Source organism: Phasianus colchicus, chromosome 1 (assembly GCF_987193195.1).
Source record: "Phasianus colchicus chromosome 1, bPhaCol1.hap1.1, whole genome shotgun sequence".
Lineage (NCBI taxonomy): Eukaryota > Metazoa > Chordata > Aves > Galliformes > Phasianidae > Phasianus > Phasianus colchicus.
In genome coordinates, this window is record NC_143436.1 from 1917945 (window position 1) to 1944576 (window position 26632).

The 26632-nt window shown below is 43.2% G+C and overlaps 1 protein-coding gene across 1 annotated transcript; it reads right to left on the reverse strand.

Moving 5' to 3' along the window:
• Positions 1 to 65: 65 nt before the first annotated feature.
• On the reverse strand, positions 66 to 22385 carry COPG2 (coat protein complex I subunit gamma 2). Its single transcript, XM_031605093.2, has 24 exons — positions 22255 to 22385; positions 19815 to 19867; positions 19103 to 19183; positions 18211 to 18282; positions 16094 to 16173; positions 15667 to 15742; positions 14065 to 14157; positions 13242 to 13328; positions 12261 to 12418; positions 11497 to 11630; positions 10772 to 10839; positions 9876 to 10064; positions 8593 to 8688; positions 7957 to 8200; positions 7465 to 7540; positions 5756 to 5859; positions 4744 to 4869; positions 3842 to 3904; positions 3593 to 3732; positions 3201 to 3372; positions 2296 to 2393; positions 1620 to 1758; positions 1206 to 1304; positions 66 to 573 (listed from the first exon to the last, which is right to left on the reverse strand). The coding sequence occupies exons 1-24, from the start codon at positions 22289 to 22291 to the stop codon at positions 443 to 445; spliced, it is 2616 nt and encodes an 871-aa protein (XP_031460953.2). The 5' UTR covers positions 22292 to 22385; the 3' UTR covers positions 66 to 442.
• Between the last annotated feature and the right edge of the window lie 4247 nt (positions 22386 to 26632).

Sequence of the window (26632 nt, forward strand, 5' to 3'; positions counted from 1 at the left end):
GGGACTTCTGCTAAGTAAACAGCCCCAATGGGCTCATTTTGTGAATTGAAGGCTTGGAAACAGAATTAGAAGAAGAATTTTCTATTTTATTGACAGTCATTCATAGGAATTCTACCACTTGGACCAGTGTTTATTTTCTGTTAATAAAAATCAGTTTTGACAAAATTCCAGTTCCATTTTTCTTACCACCTACATCTTTTATTTTCCCTGCTCTACTGCCAGTGGCCAGAGACAATAAGTTAGAGAGGAATGAGCGAGTGATGGTGAGGGAAAGGACAAGGGAAAGGCTCAGTACCAGCCAGCCACTACTGTAACATCATACAAAATATTTACCAAATTGAGGAGTAAAAACAACATGCAGAAGGACAGACAGACAGCTTGATCTGTTATACACCCAGCTGGTGTTTGCAAAGTTTCCACCACAGCTGAAGCACTGTGACACTCAGCCTACAGAAGCCAGGATGACATCTACAGGCATTTCTTCCTTGCTTCTGACTGTCACCTGCATGGTCACGCCATCTCCCAGTGCAAGCCTGGACCTTACCAGCACATCACAACCACCTCTGTATACACCTGAAGACCAAAAACAACAAGAAGACAGATTGAGCTTGTGGCTATTAAAACAGAAACTTTAAATTCCTTCAGCTCTTGAGGCCAAGATAATAACAGACATCCAGAGTCAGCATGAGTTGCTGGGGGGCCAGGCAGATTTAAATGGACAGAAACCAGAAAGGGAATAGCTAAAGCTCACTTCCAGTTTGCAAAGGCAATACACTGCAATTCTGTCATGAAGGCACAGTCCACTGGCTCAACTTCCAGGGGCTGCCCAGAAGCATAAGCCTGAACCACAGTCACCAAATAAACGTGACACAACAGGCCATTTTAGGATGAGGCTTTAGAGGCAGAAATTTGAAAACAAAATAGTCCTAGAAATCTACGTTTGGCAAGGAATTTAGTTAAGTGTTTTTGGAAGTTCTCATTCAAAGGATTCACTGCTGTTCCCACATACAAAATACCTTCATGCTGAGACACAAGGCCTAGCTTGAGCACACCCACAGTGGCAGGCTGCAAAATGAGCACCAGCTGCATGCAACTCAGCTCTCCACAGAGAGGAAACGATGAAAGCAGAATCTCCTAGCCTACTTCCCATCACTTAGTAAAAAATCTGTGTGAGAAACGTGGATACAAACAGTGTGAATACGTACCAGCTAAGTAGAGCGTGTGAGAATTTTTGTTCTCTGGCACTTTATCTGATCGCTCACAGGGCTGCATGCCCAAGAACTTGATGATGTTGTTGACAGCTTCTGCATTCAGAAATTGAAAAAAAAAGTTATCTCCAGCTCAGTGCCAAGCTTTCTGTGAACTAACTTGTGATGTCCTTTCTGCTGTCTTAACAGCCTAGAAAGGCAGCCTTCCCTTCAACCAGCCTCAACCTGAGAACTGTCAAGCTTCCAATCATGACAGTCCCAACACTGCAACACAAAGCTTTGTTGCTGGGACATGATATGTCATTAGAAGGCACCAAATCCTCCTCCTCCCACACTAACTACCTTCTTAGAGTGGAAGATTTACCAGGATTAGTACATGGGTCAGTAATAAATGAGGACAAATCATCTTACCGTCAAGGGTTTTAATTGAACCCAGTGCAAAGGTTTCTTCCTTCTCAAAGTCATCTCCAACTTCTTCCCATGCAGCTGCAAAGTTGGGTTTCAAAACCTTCTGAATATGGTCAGACACCGTCACCTCCAAATCTTCCAACTGACAGAAAAAAAGCAAGGGAGATTTTCAGCTGCCACTCATAAGAATGATACAGTTCTTAGAAAGAAAAACAAAGGCAGAGCAGTACTTTGATGAGACAACTCTGGCCTGACTGGCTTCAATTTCAGAAGAAATGCATAATAATACACTAAAAAAAAGCAGAGAAGAAAAAAAAAAAAATCAGTATTTATGGTGGCCATCTGTAAAGCTTAGAAGAAGAATATACAGAAAAGAAACAGTGGCACCAAAGGAGAGCAGAAAATGGGGCAGTTGCTTTTTGAGTCAGAGCTGTTGCTTCCTTCACACCTGCTACCACAAATCCTATTTTCATAGGGCACTAAAGCCAATCTATCTTTTGGCAGAAGTATGATTTTGGGTAAGGATCTAAGCAGTCATGAGCTATGAGATTTTGGAAATAATGTTTCAGATACACCCTGTGTTCTCCTCTACTGGCTTTAGATCTGAAAGAAAACTATCAGTCCAATGGCCACATACTCAGAATTAATGGCAAGAAGACAAAAGCAGTCCAGAACTCACCACGTACTCATCATCATAGCCATCTTCATCTGGAACTCCTGTGTTTGGGTCACAGTCCCGGACAGTGAACTTCATTGTGCAACTGAAAGTACAAGCAACTGGGGAGGAAAGGAAAAGTCCATACAGGTTAGTGGTGTAGTTTCTTCTGTTTGAGCCCTCGCTTCCCAAAAAGGAGCTTGGAGGAAAATACATTTGCTTTTCCCCAAAAGATACAGACATGGCAGTGGCCAAAACACTTTTCCATCTTAAAAAATTTCCCCTAGATTCCAAGATGAAGACCAAAGGAAGATCTCAGAGGAGGAGCATGCCACAGTGTGACAAGCACAACTCCACCAACTTGCACAGTGCTGAATTGTAGCCCAGTCTGCATCAGCCACCAGGAGAAACACTGCAAGGGTGCCTGACAAGTGGATTATGATGCAAGAAACACAGTTTAGGGATTCAGACTAGTTCTGATCTTCTCTGGTTTAAAGTGCTAACCAAGAAATCCAGCTCACTGATAAGCTGAGTCATGTTAAATCAACTTCAAATCCAACTGAGCTTATTTGAAGTGTGAACAAATTAGGAAAAAGAAATAAAGGTGTAATCTACCCACTGACTTTTCTCCATTAGCATTTTTGTTTTGTTGATTCTATTCCCAAACACTACCCCAGCACCCATGCTTTCATCTACTCAAGATAATAAATTCAGTTTCCCATACCATCTGCATTCTGTTCCTCATTACCATCTCATTTTTAATCATCCAATATGAATGATCAGTTAAAAAAATCATGTGTTCTATTTTGCACAAACATAGGTTCTATATAGGTAAAAACCAGCATGTATGGCAAATGAGAAAAGCAGCACTGGAATCTCAGTATGGACTCCAATCCCACAGCTTGAACATTTCAACAGCTGATTGGTACCTGCAGTGGGGTCATCCTGGGGCATCAGGACGAGGGTGTAACACATGCCTGGCTGGTTGTAAGCCAGGCTGGGTGCTGGGATGCAGCAGATCACATCATAAGCATCCGATGGCTCCATCTGCACAGTGACTCTTTCTAGCAGCTGATCATTTAACGTGTTTGTGCAATCAAACTGCAGAAGTATAAAATGAAAAGGTCTCAAGTGCAGAACCAGCATTTCTAATCAGCAGTTTTCCCCAAATTAGCTAAAAATGCTCTGGCAGCAGTGCTTATTTTCTCTTAGAATCACAGAATGGCTTGGGTTGGAAGGTACCCCAAAAAACCATCAAATTCCACCCCCCTCTCCCCCCGCCACAGGTAGGGACACCAACCTCCAGATGTGGTACCCTTACCTGGAAAACAATGTGATTTGTGAACACGTGTTTGATACAACGAACAAAGTACTCTGTTTCTGCCTCTGTGAGCTGCACTGGTTCTGAAGACTTGAATAATGGCCCCAAGCTCTTGAACTCTGGAATGGCTGCCAGTTGCTCTGCACAGAAAGGAAAAGGAAACAGACACTCAGTGACAGGCTTGTTCATCCCTCCCACCTGACCTGTAGCAATCGTCCCACTACTTCAAGCATTGATCTTCTCTCATACCTTGGAATATATCCTGACGTGAAGGAGCAACTTTTTCAGGTTTGCTGGTTACTAGGGAAATCTCTGTGACAAGAAAAGACATTGTGCTGTCAGCTCCACTGTGTAGTTCTAGATGCCTTTGTATCTCTGCTAAAAACTCATTAGCCTGTAGCATCTCACACCTTCTACTTGCTATCACTGCCACTTCATTACACGTGCATTTAAAAGTCTTCTCTGCTGGGCAATATTGGATTGCATGGAAAGGAAAGATTTGATGAAGAAAGTGCACTGTAATCTAGAATAGCCAGCAAAAAGCTCACTACACTGACTGCATGTCTGCTCCAGTTTCAGTATGCAGCACAACAACAGCTGTGATATATGACTACAGCAATACTCAAGACAAGCTGTCATTTCTCAGAAGTCATTAACTTCTTTACTCTGCTTATGTGAGAACATTCAACCCAGGGAATTTGAAATCCCGTATCTAAAAGATAAGAAAAGTAGAAAGGGAAAAAAAAAAAATCCCACAACATTTTTGCAAGGTCACGATGCAACATCAGAGGAAGCCAGTGAAGTGATTTGATTCTTCTGGAATGGATTTTTTTCAAACATTTATGAGATGATAACTTCTGATGACATACAAATTTCCCTCTGATAAAATCAGCAGAATTAATAACACCACCTTGCTAACCCTTTTTTGGGGGGGAGTGAAGAGAGGTGGGGCAGAAGAGGTGGTTTTCCTTTATCTGTGAAGCCCAGGCAGGCTTGCTTAGGCACAAACTGTGTGAGGCATTCAGCTGAGTCACAGTCTTGGCCTCATCCTACTAGGACAGCAACTAGTTTACAGACTGTAAGTATCATTATGGCAACCTGAATGCTTACAGTCTTGCCTATAACCTGATTATAGAAAGCATGAGCATTACCTGCTTTCTGTTCAAAGATGGGTGCAGTGGCCAGTGGAACTGTTTTCATATCAAAAGGTTTGTCAGAAGGCTCCAGTGTATATTGGTGTAGGGCTTTCTCCATTCCAGGAACAGAGACAGTCAGCCCTGTGACGCAGAACAGCAGACAGAAGATTTGACAGGTGGAACTGTCAAAAACCTACAGGCACTATGATACAGGGTTGGCAAATGAACACAGCCAGTTTTGTATTGTCCACTACACTAGAAGCAACAAGGCATCAGAGTCTGAAAAAACTTACCAGTGTTTCAGGCACATCCTTCTTGAGATCAAGTCAAATTATTCAAAAAAGTTCTTCTCTGTAGCCTGTCCACTGGATCAGACTGCAGAGAAAAACTCCTGTATGGACTCTAGAGTTCACAGCTAGATAGACTTGGACTTTGGCTAACAAACAGCTGGTAAAAGTACTTCCATTTCTTAGTAAATCCACACACTTGCATACATGAACACACATGAAGTACATCAAGATCCTATACAGAATAAAAAAGCTAGTCTGAAGATGATAGAGAAACTTGCCTCTTGATCACTTAAGAGAAGTTCATATTGCAATAGTCTTAAATCTTAAACACTATGTTTGCATGACCTTTTAGCCACAGGACCATAAAACATTTTTATAACCAAGTGTTACAGCAAGATGCGCAACCTCATTTATTTTTTTTCATGGAGAAGACAGAACAAAGGTTAAGAAACTTGGTCCAAGCAGAGGAAGAAGCAATGATGAAAACACCCTGCTCTGTTTATCTAGACAGCCTTTCCCATATTATGCTAAATATGCCATTCTCAGTTGTCATAAATATTGCCCAGCAAACTGATAGTGCCAGAAGAAACACACAGTTATGCTCCTTCTGGCTATTCTGACCCAAGTTACACAAGATGCTTTATAATCAACCTCTTCTTACAGCAACAAAACCCATCCGTAATGTGAAATAACAGCTCAGACTTCAAAAGGTGCATAGAATCCTTCCTATCACTCACCATTAAAAATATAGGCAGCATTCAGGGCTATCTGCCTCTGCTGAAGAACATTCAAATAGAACGTTGCTCTGTCCCGAACTTCATCATCACTGTCCATCATACACCTGTTGTGGAGAACAGGAAAGCAGTTAGCTCTCTCAGGAAGGTAGAGGCCATACATGAAGGCAAGAGATGCAGATCTGTGAAGCTGGAACAGCTGAGGTCACTACTCAGCCACACACAAGTTACTCTCTCCAAGCAGCATGGAAACCTACTTTCTTATTACAGATGAATGCAGAAGTATGCATGCTTACAGAATTACAGAATTGCCAGGGTTGGAAGGGACCTCAAGGATCATGAATCTCCAACCCCCCTGCCACACGCAAGGCCACCAACCTTCCCACCTAATGCTAGACCAGGCTGCCCAGGGCCCCATCTAATCTGGCCTACAACACCTCCAGGGATGGGGCATCCACAACCTCTCTGGGCAGCCTGTTTCAGTACCTCACCACTCTCTCTGTACAGAATGTCCCCCTGATGTCCAACCTAAATCTCCCTTCCCTCAACTTAAAACCATTTCCCCTCGTCCTGCTGTTATCAACCCTTTCAAAGAGTTGATTCCCCTCCTGTTTGTAGGCTCCCTTTAGGTACTGAAAGGCTGCAATGAGGTCACCCCGCAGCCTTCTTTTCTCCAGGCTGAACAAACCCAGCTCCTTCAGCCTGTCCTCAAAGGGGAGGTGCTCCAATCCCCTGATCATCTTTGTGGCCCTCCTCTGGACCCTCTCCAAAAGCTCCCTGTCTTTTTTGTACTGGGGGCTCCACACTTGGACGCAGTATTCCAGATGGGGCCTCACAAGAGCAGAGTAGAGGGGAACAATCACCTCTCTGTCCCTGCTGGCCACCCCTCTTCTGATGGAGCCCAGGATACCATTTGCCTTCCGAGCCGCAAGGGCACACTGCTGGCTCATATTAAGTTTTTCATCTACCAAGACCCCCAGGTCCTTCTCCACAGGTCTGCTCTCAAGGACTGCTCCTTCCAGTCTGTAGGGATGCCTGGGATTCCTCCGGCCCAAGTGCAAAACTCTGCACTTTGCCGTGTTGAACCTCATCAGGTTCACCCGGGCCCACCTTTCTAGCCTCTCGAGGTCCCTCTGAATGGCATCCCGTCCTTCCACCGTGTCAACCACACCACTCTGCTTGGTGTCGTCAGCAAACTTGCTGAGGGTGCACTCAATTCCATCATTGATGTCATTGATAAAGATGTTAAAGAGGACTGGTCCCAAGACAGACCCCTGGGGGACGCCACTCGTTACCAGCCTCCACCTGGACATAGAGCCATTGATGACCACCCTCTGTCTGCGGCCTTTCAACCAGTTTCTTATCCATCAAGTGGTCCACCCATCAAATCCACATCCCTCCAGTTTGGAGATAAGGATGTGGTGGGGGACCATGTCAAAGGCCTTGCTCAAGTCCAGGGCAAGTCCTGAAGCACTGTAGACTTATTGCCCTCTAAGGAACATTCTCATATCAGATTGTCAGATGAGTTGATGACTAATCACATCTTGCAGTGACACCTTCAGCAGTTCTGTGCTCCTTCCAGACATAAAGAGACACCCTCTGCTCAGCAGAGTCTCCACATGTTCTGGTTTGGTCTAACTTGCTTCTTCATGGAAACAGGCTGCTCAGTGTCACCAGCTCTCAGCACATACACAGCAGTCATACCCACTCACCTCTGCAAAAGCACCAAGATGCTTGGAAGAAGATTCTCATTCTGGGCACCAAACTTTGCTAATGCACTTACAGCAGCTAGAAGAGAAAAAAGGGAGGTGTCAGAGGTGCTAAAGCTATCTGCAAACATGTTTTCACAGCCAGATTCAGAGCTGTGTGCAGTGTTCTCCTGCAGTTACAATTACTAAGGTTGTCACTTTCATACCACAAAGCCTTTAGTAATATGTAAAGGCTAAACTATACCCATATTTTCAGAAAGAAATAGTTAAATGTTAGGGATTACAGACCAAGGCCATCTTAACAACCCTGCAACCCTTTTTCCAAGAGAATTCTCCACCTCATTCCAGGTAGCATAAAGTCATTTTCACAAGCAATGCATAAAAGTTAGTTCTTAATACCTTTCGAATAACCATTGCCTCCCACACCCTTTTTCAGCCCTGAGATTTCAAACAGAACTGAGACATGAATCCATCGAGCTTTTGAGGAGAACTTACCAGCCCTCACAGCCTCATTCTCCAGCACCACCCTGTTGAATATAAAACGGATGTACTTGGATGGGGATGGAGTCCTGGGCCCCTCTTTTCCCAGCAGGTGCAGGATCTTTGTGGCAAGGACAGTGTGCTCACAGTCTTCAATGAACTCGCAGAGGTGAGCCAAGCCAGATTCCTTACTCTCAGGATTCTCCTCAATGATGCTAATTATACAGTCCACAATGGCTCGCTTGTACTCAAAGCCTCCCTGGGAAGAGAAAAACAAGAACACTCACCAGGTAGGCAGAGCTCAGACCACAGTGCTGCACAGCTCCCCTCAAGCTTCAATTACTTCTTACCATTAAGAAAAAATAACACATTTGTACCAACTGAAGAGAGAAGGCAGGCTGGATAATCTAATAGGGTCTTCCCAGCTCCCATGGGTCAATGTAGGCACAGCATCTTAGAGTTCCCTCAGATTTTTTTTTTTAATGCTCTAATTCATAAGCATCTTTTAGACAGGTTTGACCCACAAAATAAACAGTTTTGGTGATCACTCAGGCCATGTCATTGCTATGCACCCATTGATGTAAAATAAAAGACCCTTCCCACCATCAGAGCTACCTGCCAAGAACTACACCAAGAAAGTTTCAAACATACATCATCCCTGAGCATGTTGGAGAGGAAGGTCATCATGACGCTGTGTTTCCGAGGGTATTTCTGGCACAAAGCACTGATAGCCTGCACTACCACTACCTGCAAAACAACAGAGACGTATGTTAGTTACACATTTATCTTTCTATGAAGGCACAGGTTTCTCATAATCTCAAATTGTAATCTGTCAAGATGACACTCTTGTACAAGAAGGATGAAATCCGGTGGTGGACTCTCAGCAGGAATGCATTAACAATTCCATGTCAACATGCTGCAAGACATTGCTCTGCTAGGGAGGCTGTATTCTGGAATGAATTAAAAGGCCCATTCCTCCCTCTGCCCTCTAATAACCCTAATCTAATTCTAACTTGACAGGTCATATTTTGTCCCTAGAGCTCTTTGCAGTTTCAAACTCACTGCTTTTAATAAGCAAAAGAAGTAAGTTTTGATAAGATAAGACCTCCACACACTGATATCAGCTGTGCACAGTCATGTTATATTCCTCAAGGCAGCTCTGCAGTATGAGAGGGAAATGTACAGATGAACAATCCCTAGCCAAGTTATTACCTGATTTTACAGTGACTTTATCATATCAGACTGAAGCAATATAGACTCAAGTAGAACAGTTAAAGTCCCTCTCCAAATTGGCAACCAGAAGACAGACAGGAAACTGCACAGGAGATGGTTATCTACCAAATGATGTTTCACCTTTTTTGGGAGTGGTGAGAGGAAATGAAACAGAGTATTTCATAGAATCACGGAATGGCCTGAGTTGAAAAGGATCTCAAAGATCATCCAGTTTCAACCCCCTGCTATGTGCAGGGTCACCAACTACCAGACCAGGCTGCCCAGAGCCACATCCAGCCTGGCCTTGAATGCCTCCAGGGATGGGGCATCCACAACCTCCTTGGGAAACATGTTCCAGTGTATCACCATCCTCTGTGTGAAAAATTTCTTCCTAATATCCAACCTAAACCTCCCCTGTCTCAGTTCAAGACCATTCCCCTTTGTCCTATCACTATCTGCTCTTGAAAACAGCCGTTCCCCCTCCTGTTCATGTGCTCCTTTCAAGTACTGGAAGGCCACAAATGAGGTCTCCCTACAGCCTTCTCTTCTATTTTGATAGCTGGAAAACAGACAAGTACACCTTCTGAACACAAAGCTGCCTTTGCTTTATCAGACTTATTAATAAATCACTGGATGGGAAACACAAATGGGAAAAGCTTAATAAAAACAAGAATGGGAGAAAAACCTGCAGCTGGAAAGAGCAGAGGCCTCCAATGCCACACCTTAAACTCATCTGATATTTCTGACACGAAGGAAGAGATCTGTTTCATGAGTCTGTCCACGCTGCTCTCACTCCCTGTCTTCAGCAGGGTGGTGATGGCGAGGGTAGCGATGCTGCGGTTGGAGTCAGTGATGAGGTTTTCCAGGTCCAGGTTGCAGGCAGTGACTGCAGATGGATGCTTCATGGCCACCTGCAAAGGAAACCATTTCAAAGCTATAAGCGTGTGCTGGAATCCTGCAATTCTAAGCTTCACTGGACATCTGTTCATAATTCTTCAGTCACTGTTCTGTTCCACAAGGACTGCAATTCAACCTACGTCATATGAATGCTGGCAAGATGTTATCAGAGCTCAGCTTTTTCACCTTTTGAAAGGAACTCCTCTAGCTGTACATCACATCTCATGGGTTTTACAGCCACACAGAATCATAGAATCACTCAGGTTGCAAAAAAGACCTTAAAGAACATCGAGTCCAACCACAACCTAACCATACTACCCTAACTGTAAAACATGGCTTGACCCAAGTCTTGCTCTACTACTGCTGTAGCTTTGGAATCAGAATGTCATTTCCTCCATACATTCTATTTATGCCTTTTACAGAATTAAATATTCAAGGCTCTGTATCTTATATAGTTAGGAACTCACAAGTTATCCAACTACAGCTTGTTGTAGCCTTGTGGTCCAGAAATGAGCAAACACAGCTCGAGTGCAGAAAAGATTTCTGTCACACCAGAATATTTGGCATGGAAAAGCCAATCCTCCAACAAGGAGTATTTCTGAATACCGTAATCACATGAATAGTTCCTCTGTTTTAGGCAACACACCATCAGGCACCAAAGTCTGGCTTTCTCTGATGCTCAGAAACTTGTGCTTGTTTAGAAGATCTTGGAAACACTCACTTTATTAAGGGTCCGTACAGCTGCATATCTCAAGACAGGTTTGGGAGAGCTACAGAAAAGCTGGAGCACTGAAAATAAAGAATCAAGAGAAGTAACTCATGACAAAATGCTACATAGGAGAGATGTCAAATAAAACCTGGCTCTAGGCATCTTATGAGAGCCCTCATGCCCATAACAGATGTGGAAAAGGAAGTTGCCTTGTATCACCCCTCTGATATTGAGAGGTGCAAACAATATAGTCAGAAGTCACCACTGCAGAAAACTAAATATAATCTCTTTCTAAAAATAGGAGAGGGAAGTCTCATGTATTCCCATCCAACTGCAGATGGCATGCTGAACATTTATGCAGTTCTATTTGTAATCTATCACTAGTTTCAAAAGCAGATTAAAAATGGCCTTCAGTTTTACACCTTACAATAATAACAAGCTGATTGTCTAGTAGTAAGTGTCTATGCTAAGAACTGTGCTATCAAGTCCTCTACCTTTTCCCTCCCACCTTCTCTTTCTGTAGATAGCACCTCTGCTGCCCCCTCTCTACAGCTCTGAATGAAACGGGGAAGAAGGAATCAAATCACTTTTCATCCAGAAAGGCCCTGAACTTGAGGAGAATCAGAGCATTTACATTTTGACTCCAGCGTTTCAGTTAAGCTGTACTTGTCTCTCCAATGTGTTTTTCCACCCGTTCTATCAGCTAAGAAAGATGGTAAAAGGACTCTTGAACAAACCTGAAACAGCAGGTGCCAGCTCCCTTGCTGTGCAGTTTGGCAAATGGATGATTGCAGAAGCAGCTTCATAAATAACCATTTCATGCTTATTCCGCAGACAGCTCTCAATGAAGTCAAACAGTGGACTTTCATGCCTACAAACAGAAGAAATTTCACACTGTGATGCTGAAGTACAAATCCCAACACGGTGTTGCTGAGAACATGACTGAAAGCACAGTTAGGACATGGTTCTCTTGTTTCTTGCACTGTTGCATTGCTCAACTCATACTTGAACAACAAAACTCCAATTCCCTACTATTCCATTCATCTTTAGCTCATCTACAAGCCTGTGTTCTACAACTCCTGTGTTCTAGAAATACTTTGTTAATTATGTATTACACATTATTAATAAAAATATCCACCAGTCAAAGAATTGCATCAGGAGATGAATTTCTGATAGATCTCTGCTAGCATGAGATCAGATTAGGATAGATCCTTCTGTTTGTATGGCTGTAGTATAGGTAGATATTGTGTTTGAACTGCATCTAACTAGAAAAGCACAAAAGCCTCCTCCCCTCCTGAGATGGCTCAGCAGTTTTAATCCCACTGCCAACTGAATTCTGTTGGTATGGTGTCAAACCCAAACCGAAAAACACAAACCTCATCACACAACCACCACACAAACCTCAAACCACACTACACACTCATCAGCTCTGCCTACTTCTACCTACTCCTTACCACAAAGCAAAATTAATTCTGCAATTCACATGCTGCTTCTTTCTTACCCCTCTTCAGATTCCTTCAAGAGTTTGCTTGCAATTCGGATCAGCATGCAGTATGCAAACTGGGATTTCAGGCCAGACTTTGTGAACTTATTCAGCATCTTGGAAACTGCGAGACGGTCATTTTTTCTAAGGTGGTAGAGCAGCCCCAAGGCATGGTACTAAGAAACCAAAGCCAGGCACAAGAACACATGAAAACATTAAATACACACTGCAGTTGGAAAAAGGCAGATCGTTAGCCCCCTTCTGTGTCTTACAATTGCAGTTTCCTAGCATTACTTCCTTCTAATCTCAAATGATCTGAGTTTCCTGACAAGCAGCAAAGATACGCAGTATTTCTTTTTCCTGTCTTCTCATTGAGAAAGTCTAAAAAGAACTCTTCAGTTACTTTCTTCACTCTTCTCCCCATTAAATGTCAGAATTCTTCAGCTTTCTTAACTGTGATGCACATTAAAGCTTGCTTAATATCCAAGACATCCCCAAGCACTTCAAATCACAGCTGACTAGAAAATCCTTGACACATTGAAAGTTCAAACCATAAAAAGTACAAATTGTAAAGTACAAAAGTCCAAACTGAAGTACAAAGGAACACTTCCAGTTGCTTGCCAAGGTTTTTTTTGCCATAGGACTAATTTACACAAAGCTTAACCAAGCTGCTAATCGAGCACCAACAAAGCTGGTTGTAGATTTGTTGCTCATTCTGTCTCATAACACTGAACATATGGAATGAAGAGTGGCATTCCAGCTACCAGAAGACTTGTGGGGAAAGGGCAGGGGATTGTAATAAAGCACCATCTCTTAATTAATAAACATGCAGTGGGATTGTGGGAAAACTTGTGATTTTTGAAGCTGTGGAATCATTTCCTTCAAGTCAAAATTACCTTTTTTTTAAAAAAAAAAAAAAGAAGAAGAATAAAAAGTAATTGGTATTAATGTTTTCCCCAAGATTGTTTGAAGAACTTATAGAATAGCACTGAAACATACCTGTACCATGATGTTGTCACTAGAAGCTGCTTCCTGAGCTTCGTTGATCCATCGTTTGACTATATCATAACTGATCTTCATCATATGCTGGAAGAAGCCACAAACTGAGACTGCAAACAAGCTAATACCAGAAGCATTGTGAAGTATATGGGCACAGCTTTGATCCACCAGTGAAGCCCCAATGCACCTATAAACCACTGTTTCCCTTGCACCTCAGCCTCAGACTTTCACTTGTACTTCCCCCCTTTAATATAAATATTAAACAAACAAGATACTTTCCAGCCTTTTCTCTTAAAAAACAGAGAGAAAATACACAGTGAAAGTCTTCAGCTGTCCCTTCTACTACCTACCAACAAAAATAATCTTGTATGGCAGTCTTATCAGGGCAGCAATTCCACTGATTTCTTATTTGCATAGCACAGAGCAAGCTGCTTTTACTTTCTGTTGCAGAACTCAAATGCTCTTTAAGAACCACCAGTGCCCATTCTTTCCCAGCACAGAACAGGTTGTTCTTATTTACTCACCAAGCTGTTAAGCATTTTCATGGCCATCAGAATACTTCACTTTTGAAAAGCAAGACAAGCCCTCAGTCGTTTAATTAATGTTCCATACTAACTACATGCAAAGATGACTGAACAATTTGCACTTCAGTTGTTATAAACAACGTACTTGAAAAGGGAGAGAATATTAAAGGAGATGGAGAAGAGAGACTATTTAAGACCCAGGAAATTCCACTGCTACACAAACAGCAGACTAGCCCTCCTAGAAACATAGATTCTCCTCCTAGAATGCACAGTTTACAATGATCTGCTGCTCTACTTACTAAGGAAGACACTAGTGCAGAACTAGACACGCTGGGGACTTTGTCCACAATGGCTTGCTTCATGTATCTCTCAATGGCTTGTAACATTGTACCCTGTGAAAAAGGAGGGGGAGGAAAGTACTGATACTCAAACTCCAGAGGCAGAGCATAAAGGCAGTTTTAAGATAAAAACACATGCAGAACACATCCAAAAAATGGATATTATCCACTTAATCTGATTCTAAAAACACTAACTTCTGCAAGTGCCCACTCCTGAAGGTTCAGTGACATAATCTAAGTCCACAGCAAAGTAATCTTAGAGCAAAAACCTCCTGCCTTTTAATTGCATGGTTTTAGTGCTATAGCTCCACTGCATTATCACATCAGTAACACAGAATCAAAGAATGGCCCAGGTTGAAAAGGACCACAATGATCATCGAGTTTTTATGAAGGGACTGAGTGTACCCTCAGTAAGATTGCAGATGACACCAAGTTGGGAGGGAGCATCGATCTGCCTGAGGGTAGGGAAGCCCTTCAGAGGGATCTAGATAAGCTGGATCACAGGGCTGAGGTGAATGGGATGAGGTCCTGCACTTTGGCCACAGTAACCCCATGCAGCATTATAGGCTTGGAGATGAGTGGCAGGATGACTGTGAAGAGGAAAGGGACCTGGGGGTGGTGGTTGATGCTTGGCTGAATATGAGCCAACAGTGTGCCCAGGTGGCCAAGAGGGCCAACAGCATCCTGGCCTGCATTAGAAATAGCGTGGCCAGCAGGAGCAGGGAGGTGATCATCCCCCTGTACTCAGCACTGGTGAGGCTGCACCTCAAGTATTGTTCAGCTTTGGGGCCCTCACTACAAGAAAGACATTGAAGCCCTGGAACATGTCCAGAGAAGAGCAACCAAACTGGTGAGGGGTCTGGAGCACAAGTCTTATGAGGAGCAGCTGAGGGAGCTGGGATTGTTTAGTCTGGAGAAGAGAAGGCTCAGGGAAGACCTCACTGCACTCTACAACTTACTGAAGGGAGGTTGTGACGAGGAGGGCAGGCAACAAACAGGACCCAAGGAAATGGCCTCAAGTTGTACCAGAGGAGGTTTAGATTAGACATGAGGAAAAACTTTTTCTCTCAGAGAGTGGTCAGGCACTGGAATGGCCTGCCCAGGCAGGTGGTGGAGTCACTGTCCCTGGCAGTGTACAGGAGGTGTCTGGGTGAGGAGCTATGAGATATGGTTTAGTGCTTGTGATAGTAATGGTGATGGGAGGATGATTGGACCTTGTGATTCTACGACTCTATGATTCAAACCCCCTGCTATGTGCAGGGTTGCCAACCACGAGACCAAGCTGCCCAGAGCCACATCCAGCCTGGCCTTGAATGCCTGCAGGGATGGGGCATCCACAACCTCCTTGGGCAACCTGTTCCAGTGTCACCACCCTCTGGGTGAAAAAATTCCTCCTAATATCCAACCTAAACCTCCCCTATCTCAGTTTAAAACCATTCCCTCTTGTCCAGTAGATGGCTTTAGAGCAGTGGCAGCTCCACTTCTATTCTAAGAATGCACCCTGCTACAGAGCAGACACTTATTTTGACACTCTGAAACAAAAGTGTTGTCATTTACACTTACATCAGTGATCCTGCAGAGAGCTCTGATGGCTGGGCCTCGATATAAATCTTCCTTCCCTGTCATGTCTTTGGTCAAGCTGAAATAACCAAAGAGAGCCTGTTAACACTTCCTGAGCATCTCAGTGCCTCAGTTTGTTTGTGACATTCAGCTCCTCTCATTTAATTATTGTTCAAGCAGTTACCACATAACTGCAAGGATCCAGAATGGCTTGAAATGATGTCTTATTGAAAATCAGTAACATTAGAGTCTGTAGAAATACATAACATTATAAAACACACTGTCCATTAAATTGCTTTGCCATGGACCTGGCTTATTTAGCTCCTTCACTCAGCAGGATTAAAGAAAAGCCCAGCAGCTAAACCAAATATGTTTCAATGCAGCTACTTGTTTCAGAGCTCTGCTACTGTGTTTCCTGAAGTTGTACTACCTGCTTGTGACAATGATGACATCCTCAGAAATATTGGCCATCTCTTTGATAGTAAGGTAGCACATTCTTCTAAGGGTTTGCTGTGAAAACACATTGCAGAAAACCATTAAACTCAAAGGCAGTAATGAATGAACACTTCCTAGAAGTTTTAAAAGTAAACAAGACACAGAACTCTTCCCCCTGTGTCCATACAAAGTATGAAAGTAAAACTATGTTTGGTAACCAGACAGCAGCCTTCTTGCTTTCAGACAAATCAGGAAACAAATACGAGAGAGAAGAGAGATGTCAATGAATCATAAAATAGCCTGGGTTGAAAAGGACCACAATGATCATCCAGTTTCAACCCCCCTGTTATGTGCAAGGTCACCAACCACCAGGCCAGACAGCCCAGAGTCACATCCAGCCTAGCCTTGAATGCCTCCAGGAATGGGGCATCCACAACCTCCTTGGGCAACCTGTTCCAGTGTATCACCATCCTCTATGTGAAAAACTTCTTCCTAATATCCAACCTAAACCTCCCCTGTCTCAGTTTAAGACCATTCCCCCTTGTCCTATCACTATCCACCCTCAAAAACAGCTGTTCCCCCTCCTGTTTATGTGCTCTTTTCAAGTACTGGAAGGCCACAATGAGGTCTCCCCACAGCCTTCTCTTCTCCAAGCTAAACAAGCCCAGTTCCCTCAACCTTTCCTCATAGGAGAGGTGCTCCAGCCCTCTGATCATCTTAGTGGCCCTCCTCTGGACCCACTCCAAGAGCTCCACATCCTTCCTGTACTGGGGGCCCCAGGCCTGGATGTAGTACTCCAGATGGGACCTCACAAGAGCTCAGTAGAGGGAGACAATCACCTCCCTCTCTCTGCTGGTCACTCCTTTTTTAATGCAGCCCAGAACACAGTTGGCCTTCCAGGCTGCAAGCACACACTGATGGCTCATGTCCAGCTTCTCGTCCACCAAGACCTCCAAGTCGTTCTCCACAGGGCTGCTCTCAAAGAGATCTTCCCCAAGTTTGCATAAATACCCGGGATAACAGATCGTAAACTGAACACGAGCCAGCTGTGTGTGTTTATAGCCTATAAAGCCAACAGTATCCTGGACTACATCAGAGAAGTGGTAGCCAGCAGGGCAAGGGAGATGATTATCTCTCTCTACTTTGCCCCTGTGAGCCCCATATGGAGCACTGCATCTGGGGTTTCCAATACAGGAAAGGTGTTAAGTTTATGGAGAGGTTCCAGAGGAGGGCCATGAAGATGATCAGAAGGCTGGAGCACCTCTCCTATAAAGACAGTCTCAAGCACCCAGACTTGTTCAGTCTCTAGAAGAGAAGGCTGCAGGAAGATCTAATAACGGCCTTCCAGTATTTAAAGGGAGAAAGGAAAGCAACTTTCTAGACAGTAGAACAGGACAAGGGGGAATGGTTTTAAACTGAAGGAGGAAATATTTAGATTAGATATCAGGGGGAAGTTTTTCACTGAGAAGCTGGTGTGGTATTGGAACAGGCTGCTCAGAGAGGCTGTGGGTGCTCTGTTCCTGGAAGTGTTTGAGAAAAGGTTGGATGGAAGGCCCTGGGCAAACTGATCTAGCACTCGATCTACAACTTGGCAACCTTGCTTGTGGCAGATGAGTTGAAACCTGATGATCTCTGTGGTCCCTTCCAATCCAGACCATTCTATGATTCTACTGCAAACTGATTCACAAACAGAGCAGGCCAGCCATTCAAATGAATAGAAATATCTGATTCACAAGCAAGTTTTTAATTTTATTCAGAGAACTAATGATCCAGATGTGGATTATTTGCAAGTGCAATAACAATTCATAAAATTCTACTAATTTGTATACTAAGCATTCAGTGATTGTTCATATTTTTTTACAAGAGGAATTCAGCTCTGGAAAAAAAAATAATAAACCACCAAAACCAACATGTAGAAGTAACATTATGTTATTATTCAGTCATTTGTTTCCAAATGGTGAACTGCCTCCAGCAAGTGGTTTGCTCACTGAACTTGTTCACTGAAGTGCTTGCCTCACCCTCTTCCCAAAGACTGGAACTGATCTGTTTTGTAATTACTGTGAATCCAGCCAAAACCAAGGAGGCAGAAATCATTAAACACTGGGTACTTACATCATTAGACTGAAACAATCTGGTCATTGCAAAAAAGGCTTCCGTAGCTTCAGTGGTTCCAAAATGTTCACCCTGAAAATAGCACATAAGATGAGAGAGGAAAGAACTGTAATTATCCACTAGCCTCCACTTGTAAACCTCTATTTAGAATATCCACTCACACAGCAAGAATCTTCTCTTCGAAGACTTTTTCCTCTTGTGAACAACAGTCCTACCCTTGCCTTGTGTTTCTCAGGGAATACACACCAAGATCACCACAGTTGCACACTTGGTTTCAATCAAAGTGCCATCCACAATGATGGAATAGTTTGTCAAGTAGCCTCTGTTCCCTCTTCTGACATCACTGTGTCAACAATTGCTTTGGTTTTGTTAAGAAGGATGTACTTAGAGATGACTTGTGCCAATCTGAACAGCACACAGCCACCCCAGCTGATGGTAACTATGTTAGAAACTGCCTGACCCAGGTGCATGCAGGAATCCTGACTCCACAGTAACCTAGAGTAAATCTCCCTTCCTTACCATACTTCCAATTTCTTCACAAACAAAAAAAACCTTTCACTCCCTCACCCTCTGTCTTATGTTCTTATTTCACCTCTACTTCAGTCAGGTGAATATATATGACTTAATTACATGATGCTTCAGTGAACATGGCCAATAACAGCTCTCACTTGGCACTCAGAAAAAGACTGAAGAGCTTTAGGGACATAAACATATCTCACTTTAGTGGGAAAGTCAGAAAGGGAAACATAATGCTACATCACAAGTTCCCTATTTCTGGTGTAGTTGTGCTAAATCTGACTGGAGGAGGTACAAAACCTCTTCCAAAATGAAAGTAATCAGAAATTCATCTTGTGAACGTGCAATCTGGGTGATAAGATACAATTACAGTTACCTGGTTCAGCAAGTAAAGGATCTTGGTAAGTATGTGCAGGCATCTTCGTGGATTTATAGGAGTCTCATTAAAGATACGTGCCTGCAAACTCAGCACAAATACTTATTACAACATAACCCAACAATAATAATTTCTCCTTCACCAGAAAAATTAAAGCAGTTCGTTCTCAGCAGCTTGTAACTTCTTTCATTCTAAAATGCATCCCAATGAACTCTTGAGCATTCAGTTCAACTGGATAGGCAGCAACCTGAACTAGAGACAGTGATTCAGTTTACTGTTTGGTACTAGCAAAATAATTTAAAATAAAAGTATAATCTAGAATATTTCAACTCAGCTCCTTTTATAGCATCTGCTGCCCAATGATTCAGCACAGAACAGAATAACTGAGGCTCCTTTTTGTAGCTGTTTGCCACCCCCAAAATTCTTTGTTTATTTAACCACACTTTCACCTCACCACTTGGTGGTACATAAAGCTGCAGGAAGACTTTTAATACACTGTGCTGAATGAGGATATGAAAGCAGGCAGGTCAGTTCTTCAGAAAGATCGAACTGCCATGCATGAAGCCATCACTGAGTAACACTGTGTGCACTTTCAAACCCACCCACTGTGATTTTAAATTAGCTATCTACATTTAATTGTTCACATTTCCTGCTAGCTGCACTGTAACTCTTCCTCAAGCTGCTAATGCTTTCCAAACAAAACCATTCATACCTCCTGAAGCACAGCACTCTTCTCCAAATTCTGGAAAGGATTGGAGCCACTACCTGAGTAACAAGAGAGACCTCGTGGTTAAGAAAATGCATTCATCAAAACATCAATAACAGTGAACACACTTAAGTTGTATATACAAGAGGTGACAATCTCTCAACACAGCTGGAAAATGAGCAAGAAGAAAATTATTTACTGGTGAAGTTGCCTTAATTCTCCCTTTATATACAAAAAAAAAACCAAAAACAAACAAACCAAAATCTGCAAGACGACTTCAAAAACATTTCAGAAGGGGAAACACGACGTTAATTTTGCTCACATTTATTTCTTTTTAAAAGAGGAAAGAGAGGATGGAAGATTCATATGGCTCTTTCTACCATGGGTCTTTCTAGAGCTCTAATCCATCTCTTGTCCTGTTATAGAGGAACATTTTAACTCCTCTGCCCTATTTTGGAACCAGCTACATCAATCACCATACATCTAATATAATATATTAGATATTAGATACATAAGCTATATGTTAGATATCTAATAAACAGAGTTTGAGTCTGTTCGAGAAAGCAGAGAGAAGCCTTTGGTTTCAGAGAAGATAAGAAAGGTAAAATACTGTCTTCTCTAAGTTTTGAAGAGTGCTGAATATTTAACTTCTTTGAGATGACATTTCTCTGCTGGCAGCATAGAGAGAAACCTAATTCACATTGCTGGTGAAAATACCTCTCAGAATCACTGATATGGACACATAAATCCTTCCAAACCCTACTTCTGAGCTCTTTCCTCCAACAGTAATGTTTCATTTTCCGTTCACTCATCCTTCAGTTCTTGCACTGCAAGCAGAACGAAAGAAAACTCAATCCAACCAGTCCCATCTTGGGAATATCAGAATGGCTTGGGTTGGAAGGGACCTCAGAGATCATCTAGTTCCTCTGCCACAGGCAGGGTTGCCAGCCACTAAATCAGACATCAGATCAAGTTGCCCACGTCCAACCTGGCCTTGAACACCTTTCAGGGATGGGGCATCCATAGCTTCTCTGGACAGCCTGTACAAGCACCTCATCACTCTCAGTAAAAAATTTCCCTGACATCCAAACTAAATCATAGAATCATAGAATAGAATCTCCAAGGTTGCAAAAGATCCACAGGATCACCCAGTCCAACCATCCACCCATCACCAATAGCTCTCACTAAACTCAACACAAAATCTAAATGTTCCCTGAACACCTCCAGGGTCAGTGAGTCCACCACCTCCCCGGGCAGCCCATTCCAGTGCCAGATGGTTTCAGAAAAGTAGTATTTCCTAACCACCAGCCTGAATCTCCCCTGGCGCAGCCTGAAGCCATTCCCTCCAGTCCTATCACTGTTACACAAGAGAAGAGGCCGACCCCCAGCTCACTACAAGCTCCCTTCAGGTAGTTATAGAGAGCAGTGAGGTCTCCCCTGAGCCTCCTCTTCTCCAGACTGAACAATCCCAGCTCGTTCAGCTGCTCCTCATAAGACCTGTGCTCCAGACTTCTCACCAGCTTTGTTGCCCTTCTCTGAACACGCTCCAGAGCCTCAATGTCTTTCTTGCAGGTGCAGCCTCACCAGTGCTGCGTACAGAGGGACAATCACTTCCCTGTTCCTGCTGGCAATAAAATCTCCCCTTTTAAGTTTAAAAACTGTTTGTCTTATCACAATCCACATATATCAAAAGTTGATTTCTCTCCTATCTACGAACTCCCTTTAAACACCAGAGGGCCAGAAGATTTCCCTAGAGCATTCTCTTCTCTAAGTGAAAAAGCCCAGCTGCCTCAGCCTGTATCTGTAGGAGAGGTGCTCCAGCCCTCTGAGCAACTTCATGGCCATCCACTGGACCAATTCTAAAAAGTCCACATCCTTCTTATGCCTAGGCCCAGACATGGACACAGTACTCCAGGTGGGACCTCATGATGTCAGAGCAGAGGGGGACAGTCCCCTCCCTGCCCTGCTGTCTCCCTCTCCATTGACACAGCCCAAGATACTTTTGGCCTCCTGGGCTTCCAGTGCAAGATCTTAACAGTGCACAGATTCAATACAGTGCCTACATGCAACTTGAACTGAGGGGTTAGAAGACCTCAATAGAGAATGGGTTCGGTGCAACCTAAACTTAATTTCCAGACGACTTCATGGAGTGAAAACATTCAGGCTACAGCCCCATTCACCACATGTGCACCCAGCGTGGGCGCTCCCAATGCTGTCCAAACCACAAAGTCTCTATTGAAGAAGGCCGGTGTCCCAACACCGCTCCTCAAGAGCGATGAAGCCGAACCCCTCAGAGGCCGTTACCCGCTCCCCTCATCACCGTTACAGGCCACACACGCCCTGCCCCCCTAATATTCGCTCCCTTCAGGGAAACACCACCCAACCCTGATCCCGCTGCCTCCGCCTCCTCCTCCTCCTTCCCCCCTCCCTGCCGTCAGCAACGGACCGGACTCCTCGTCCTTTTTGTCAAACTTCTTGATCATGTCGCCAGGACTCGCCCTCCTCCCTTCGAGCTGCTGTTCCTACCGGAAGACGCAGCGGCTCCCACCGGAAGATCCGCCTTCCCGCCTGACAGCGTGCCGTCTGATTAGGTCACAGAGCTGTCACTCAAGCTCCTACCCTCATTTGGCCTTGTTTCTCTCTGAGCCACGCCCCCTCGCCCGCAGTTGATTGGGCGGAGGTGAGGAGGGCGGGAATTTGGCCTTAAAGGGACCGTTCCGTCATTTTGTGTGGGGGGTGTTTGATCTTCTCGTCTGACAGAAAAATAAATAACCTGAGCCCCGTAATAAACAATAAACGCACATTTTAATCACCAGATACTCTCAGAAAGGGTTATTGTAACCGAACTACAGGACCCAGCACTTGATCTTGTTGAACTTCATTCCACTGACTTCAGCCCATCAATCCAGTATGTCCAGGTCCCTATGAAGGGCCTTCCTACCCTCAGGGGATCAACACTTTCCCACCAACTTGGTGTTGCCTGCAAACTTACTGAGGGTGTAATCAATTCCATCATTCAGATCATCAATAAAGATATTAAACAGAATGGACCCCAGTACTGACTCCTGGGGAGCACCACCCCAACAGATGGGCAGAGAAAAGGAAAGGGAAGGGGAAAAGAAAGGGAAGATCAGGAGAAAGGGAAGGAGAAAGGAAAGAAAAGAGAAGAAGAAAGAGAAGGAGAGAGGGAAGGAGAAAGAAAAGGAATGAGAAGGAGAAATAGGAGGAGGAAGAAAAACAGAAAGGAGAAAGAGGGAGAAAGGAAAGGGAGGAGAAGGAGAAAGGGAAAGGAAGATAAAAGAAAAGAAGGAGAAGGAGAAGAAAGAGAAGGAGAGAGGGAAGGAGAAAGAAAAGGAATGAGAAGGACAAATAGGAGGAGAAAGGAAAGGAGAAAGGAGAAAGAGGGAGAAATTGAAAGAGAAAGAGAAATAGAAGGAGAAAGGAAAGGAGAAAGTAGAAAAAGAGGGAGAAAGGAAGGGGAGGAGAAGGAGAAAGGGAAGGGAAGATAAAAGAAAAGAAGGAGAAGGAGAAGAAAGAGAAGGAGAGAGGGAAGGAGAAAGAAAAGGAATGAGAAGGACAAATAGGAGGAGAAAGGAAAGGAGAAAGGAGAAAGAGGGAGAAATTGAAGGAGAAAGAGAAATAGAGGGAGAAAGGAAAGGAAAGGAGAAAGGAGAAAGAGAGGGAGAAAGGAAGGGGAGGAGAAGGAGAAAGGGAAGGGAAGATAAAAGAAAAGAAGGAGAAGGAGAAAGGAAAGGGAAGAGGAGAAGAAAGGAAAGGGAAGAGAAAGGAGACAGGGAAGGAGAAAGGAAAAGGAAAATGGAAAGGAAAAGGAAAATGGAAAGGAAAAGGAAAATGGAAAGGAAAAGAAAGGAGAAAGGAAAGGTAAAGAAAAAGAAAATCAAAAGGAAAAGAGTAAGGAAAGTAATATGGTTTCTTAGCCAAATTTAATGTTGGTTCAGTCTCAAGTGTGTTCTTTGAACACACAATGGGCATAGCTGCAAAACCGGCTCCTGTTTACTTCAGCTGTTAACTTCCAAAACCACCTGAGTACTCTCCTCCCTTTATCTGCCCTTTCTCTTGTTTGCTATATTGCTTTAGTAGATTAAAATGGCAAGAGATAAAGGCATTAATGAGCATGATTGCAGGTGCTTTTTGGAGTAGTCAGATGCCAAGTGCTGAAATTGATGAGTGAGCAAACCCTTGGGGCCCTGCTGCCATGTGAGTAGATGGGAGCAGGGGATTTCTGCTGATTCTCAGATTAACACTGCTCATGAGCCAAATATTTTCCTTCCAAAGTCGCGTTTCACATTTGCTCATTGAGTATATTTGCTGAAACACTAAAGTCTGAGGCTAGAATTAATCTCCCCTAAGCTCAGCTAGATAAAAATTGTCTTGTCTTAGATAGTCATCCAGATTTCTTCTTTATTGAGTAGAAGGTGAAAGGGGGAGAGTGATGGAGATGTTGCACATGGACCGAGCATCTCATCTGAAGGTATAGACATCCACTGAATGCCTTTCCTCAACCTCTAAACTTCCTTTTTATCTCTGTTTTGCAGTCAAGAAGTAAAGGAATATGATAGCATGATGTGCTACTAGCTGTGATGGAGGTAAAGGCTCTGGGATGTTTTTACATCATTCCTTAGGCAATGAAATAGGAATGGAACAAGAACAGAATAGAATAGGAATGAAATACAAATGAAAATTGAATTGGAATGGAATATGAATAGGAATGGAATATAATAAGATTGTAATGGAATAGGACTGGAATGGACCCGTTTACTTGATTGTTTTGTTTCTTTTTTAAAAACCTGCATGTGTTTTTTCCATGTTTTCTGCACTTGACTAGTAATAGTCAACTGAGTTGCACAACCAAGGTGATAGCACAAAGGCAAAAGCAAACAGCAAAGACATGATGGGAATGTCTTTTCCTGACAGCATCACTGAAGTATCTCAGACTTGGACCCTATAGAATTTTCTGCTGTGGGCACAGTTTCTTGTTGTGTTTAATACAGTTTAAGTGAGGAGCATTCCAAAACTCACGTCCTCTTCCCATTCCCAGCTACTTGCTTCAGATGATTCCATGTGGAAAACGTTTGTAAACAATTTTCTTCTCAAAGTTGAACTTTTCTTCACAGTTTGCCAACATAGTTCATGAAGAAGATATTTATTTTGTCACAATTTCTTGACTTCTGCTTGTAGTGCTGTCTGTTTACCTTCAGATGGGATTTTTCACAAAAAGGACATTATCAAGGTTCTTGTTCAGTAATGCACTGATATTTATACTTAACCATAGTTCCTTTTAGGGTTGCTGAGGTGCAGCCAGTTCTGAGCCAGAAGGTTAGGAAGTTTTAGACAAGAAATAAAGAGTGGAGTGGCCATTTCTGATATGTCCAACTCAACTCCCCCATTGGTAGTAGAGCCAACTTCTGACAATACTACTTTTTTCCTGAAGAATGTCCAGATAATAAGTTCAAATCTAATTGTTTTCCAATAGCAGAGTGAGTAAATGGGAACGATGGATGAGTTCATTTGTTGGGATTTTTTCCCCCCTATAATAATTGCAAAATGCATGAGAAGAAAGCAATCTAGAAATGGTTACCATTACCACAGACTTAGTTATCTGCTTTTCCTTTCCCATGCTTTATCTTCCTCTTTTCAGGCCATCCTTAAGATAATTTAATTGTGTTTATTAAGAATGAAGAATGATTGCTATTGCTATAAAATAAACAGCATGGCAAAGAGTCTCAAACTCTGATTTCTGTGACCACTAAAGTAATTCAGAAAATTTGTTCTGTCAGAAACCTCAGCACTGCTTTCATATATTTTGGCAGATGGAAGAAGATGCTTTCTTTGTTCAAAAACCAGACGGCTTTTATCATTTGAGCCCCCTTAGGCAGTTTAGAAGTTTATAAAACCTCACTAAACGACATGCATCTTCAAATGTTTGATCTGGATGAGAAATGCAGAGCTGGTATTTTACTCCTTTTATTCCACATTGCAGCTGTTTTTCAGTCTGGCACAAGTTCAAAGGAAGATACAACTTTTCACGAGAAAGACAATTGGCCCCAAGGGTTTTTCTCCCCTCTTGGATATGGGAAAGAAGTGTGGCTACGTGTCAGTGGGGAGGAACTGATATGTTGCCCCCAGTACCTGCAGTCAAGCTATAGGCACCACGTTGAGTAATCATCAACAGCATGAAATTCAATGCCAGGTGCTGCGGCTGGGATAGAGCAATGCCAGACGTGGGTACAGATGGAGGTGAGTGGGTGGAGAGCAGTTCAAAAAGAAGGAACCTGAATTCAGGACTCATGGCCATCTGGCCAAAAGTGGGGAGATTTATTTCCCATGAGGGTGATCAAACACTGGAACAGCCTCCTAGTGAGGTGATTGATGCCTCATGCCTGTCGGTGTTCAAGAGACATTTGGCTAATGCCCTCAATTATATGCTTTAGATTTTGATCAGTCCTGAAGTGGCCAGGCAGTTGAACTCAGTGATCTTTGTAGATCCTTTCTAACTGAACTACTCTACTCCTATTCCTATTCTATTCCTATTCCTATTCTATTCCTATTCTATTCTATTCCATTCAATTTCTATTCCCATTCCTATTCCACTCCCATTCCATTCCATTCCATTCCATTCCATTCCATTCCATTCCATTTCTATTCCCATTCTAATCCACTCGTATTCCATTCCATTTCTATTCCCATTCATATTCCACTCCCATTCCATTCCATTCCATTCCATTTCTATTCCCATTCTAATCCATTCCTATTCCATTCAATTTCTATTCCCATTCTTATTCCCATTCCTATTCCACTCCCAT

Bases quoted from the DNA above. Each gene is read 5' to 3' on its own strand.
- COPG2 (XM_031605093.2), bottom strand. From the start codon at position 22,291: ATGATCAAGAAGTTTGACAAAAAGGACGAGGAGTCCG. The intron at 18,283-19,102 runs GTAACTGTAATT...TGCTATTTTCAG, and splicing joins TCCTTTACTTGCTGAACCAG to GGTGAACATTTTGGAACCAC. The intron at 1,759-2,295 runs GTGAGTTCTGGA...TTTTTCTGTCAG, and splicing joins GCTATGATGATGAGTACGTG to TTGGAAGATTTGGAGGTGAC.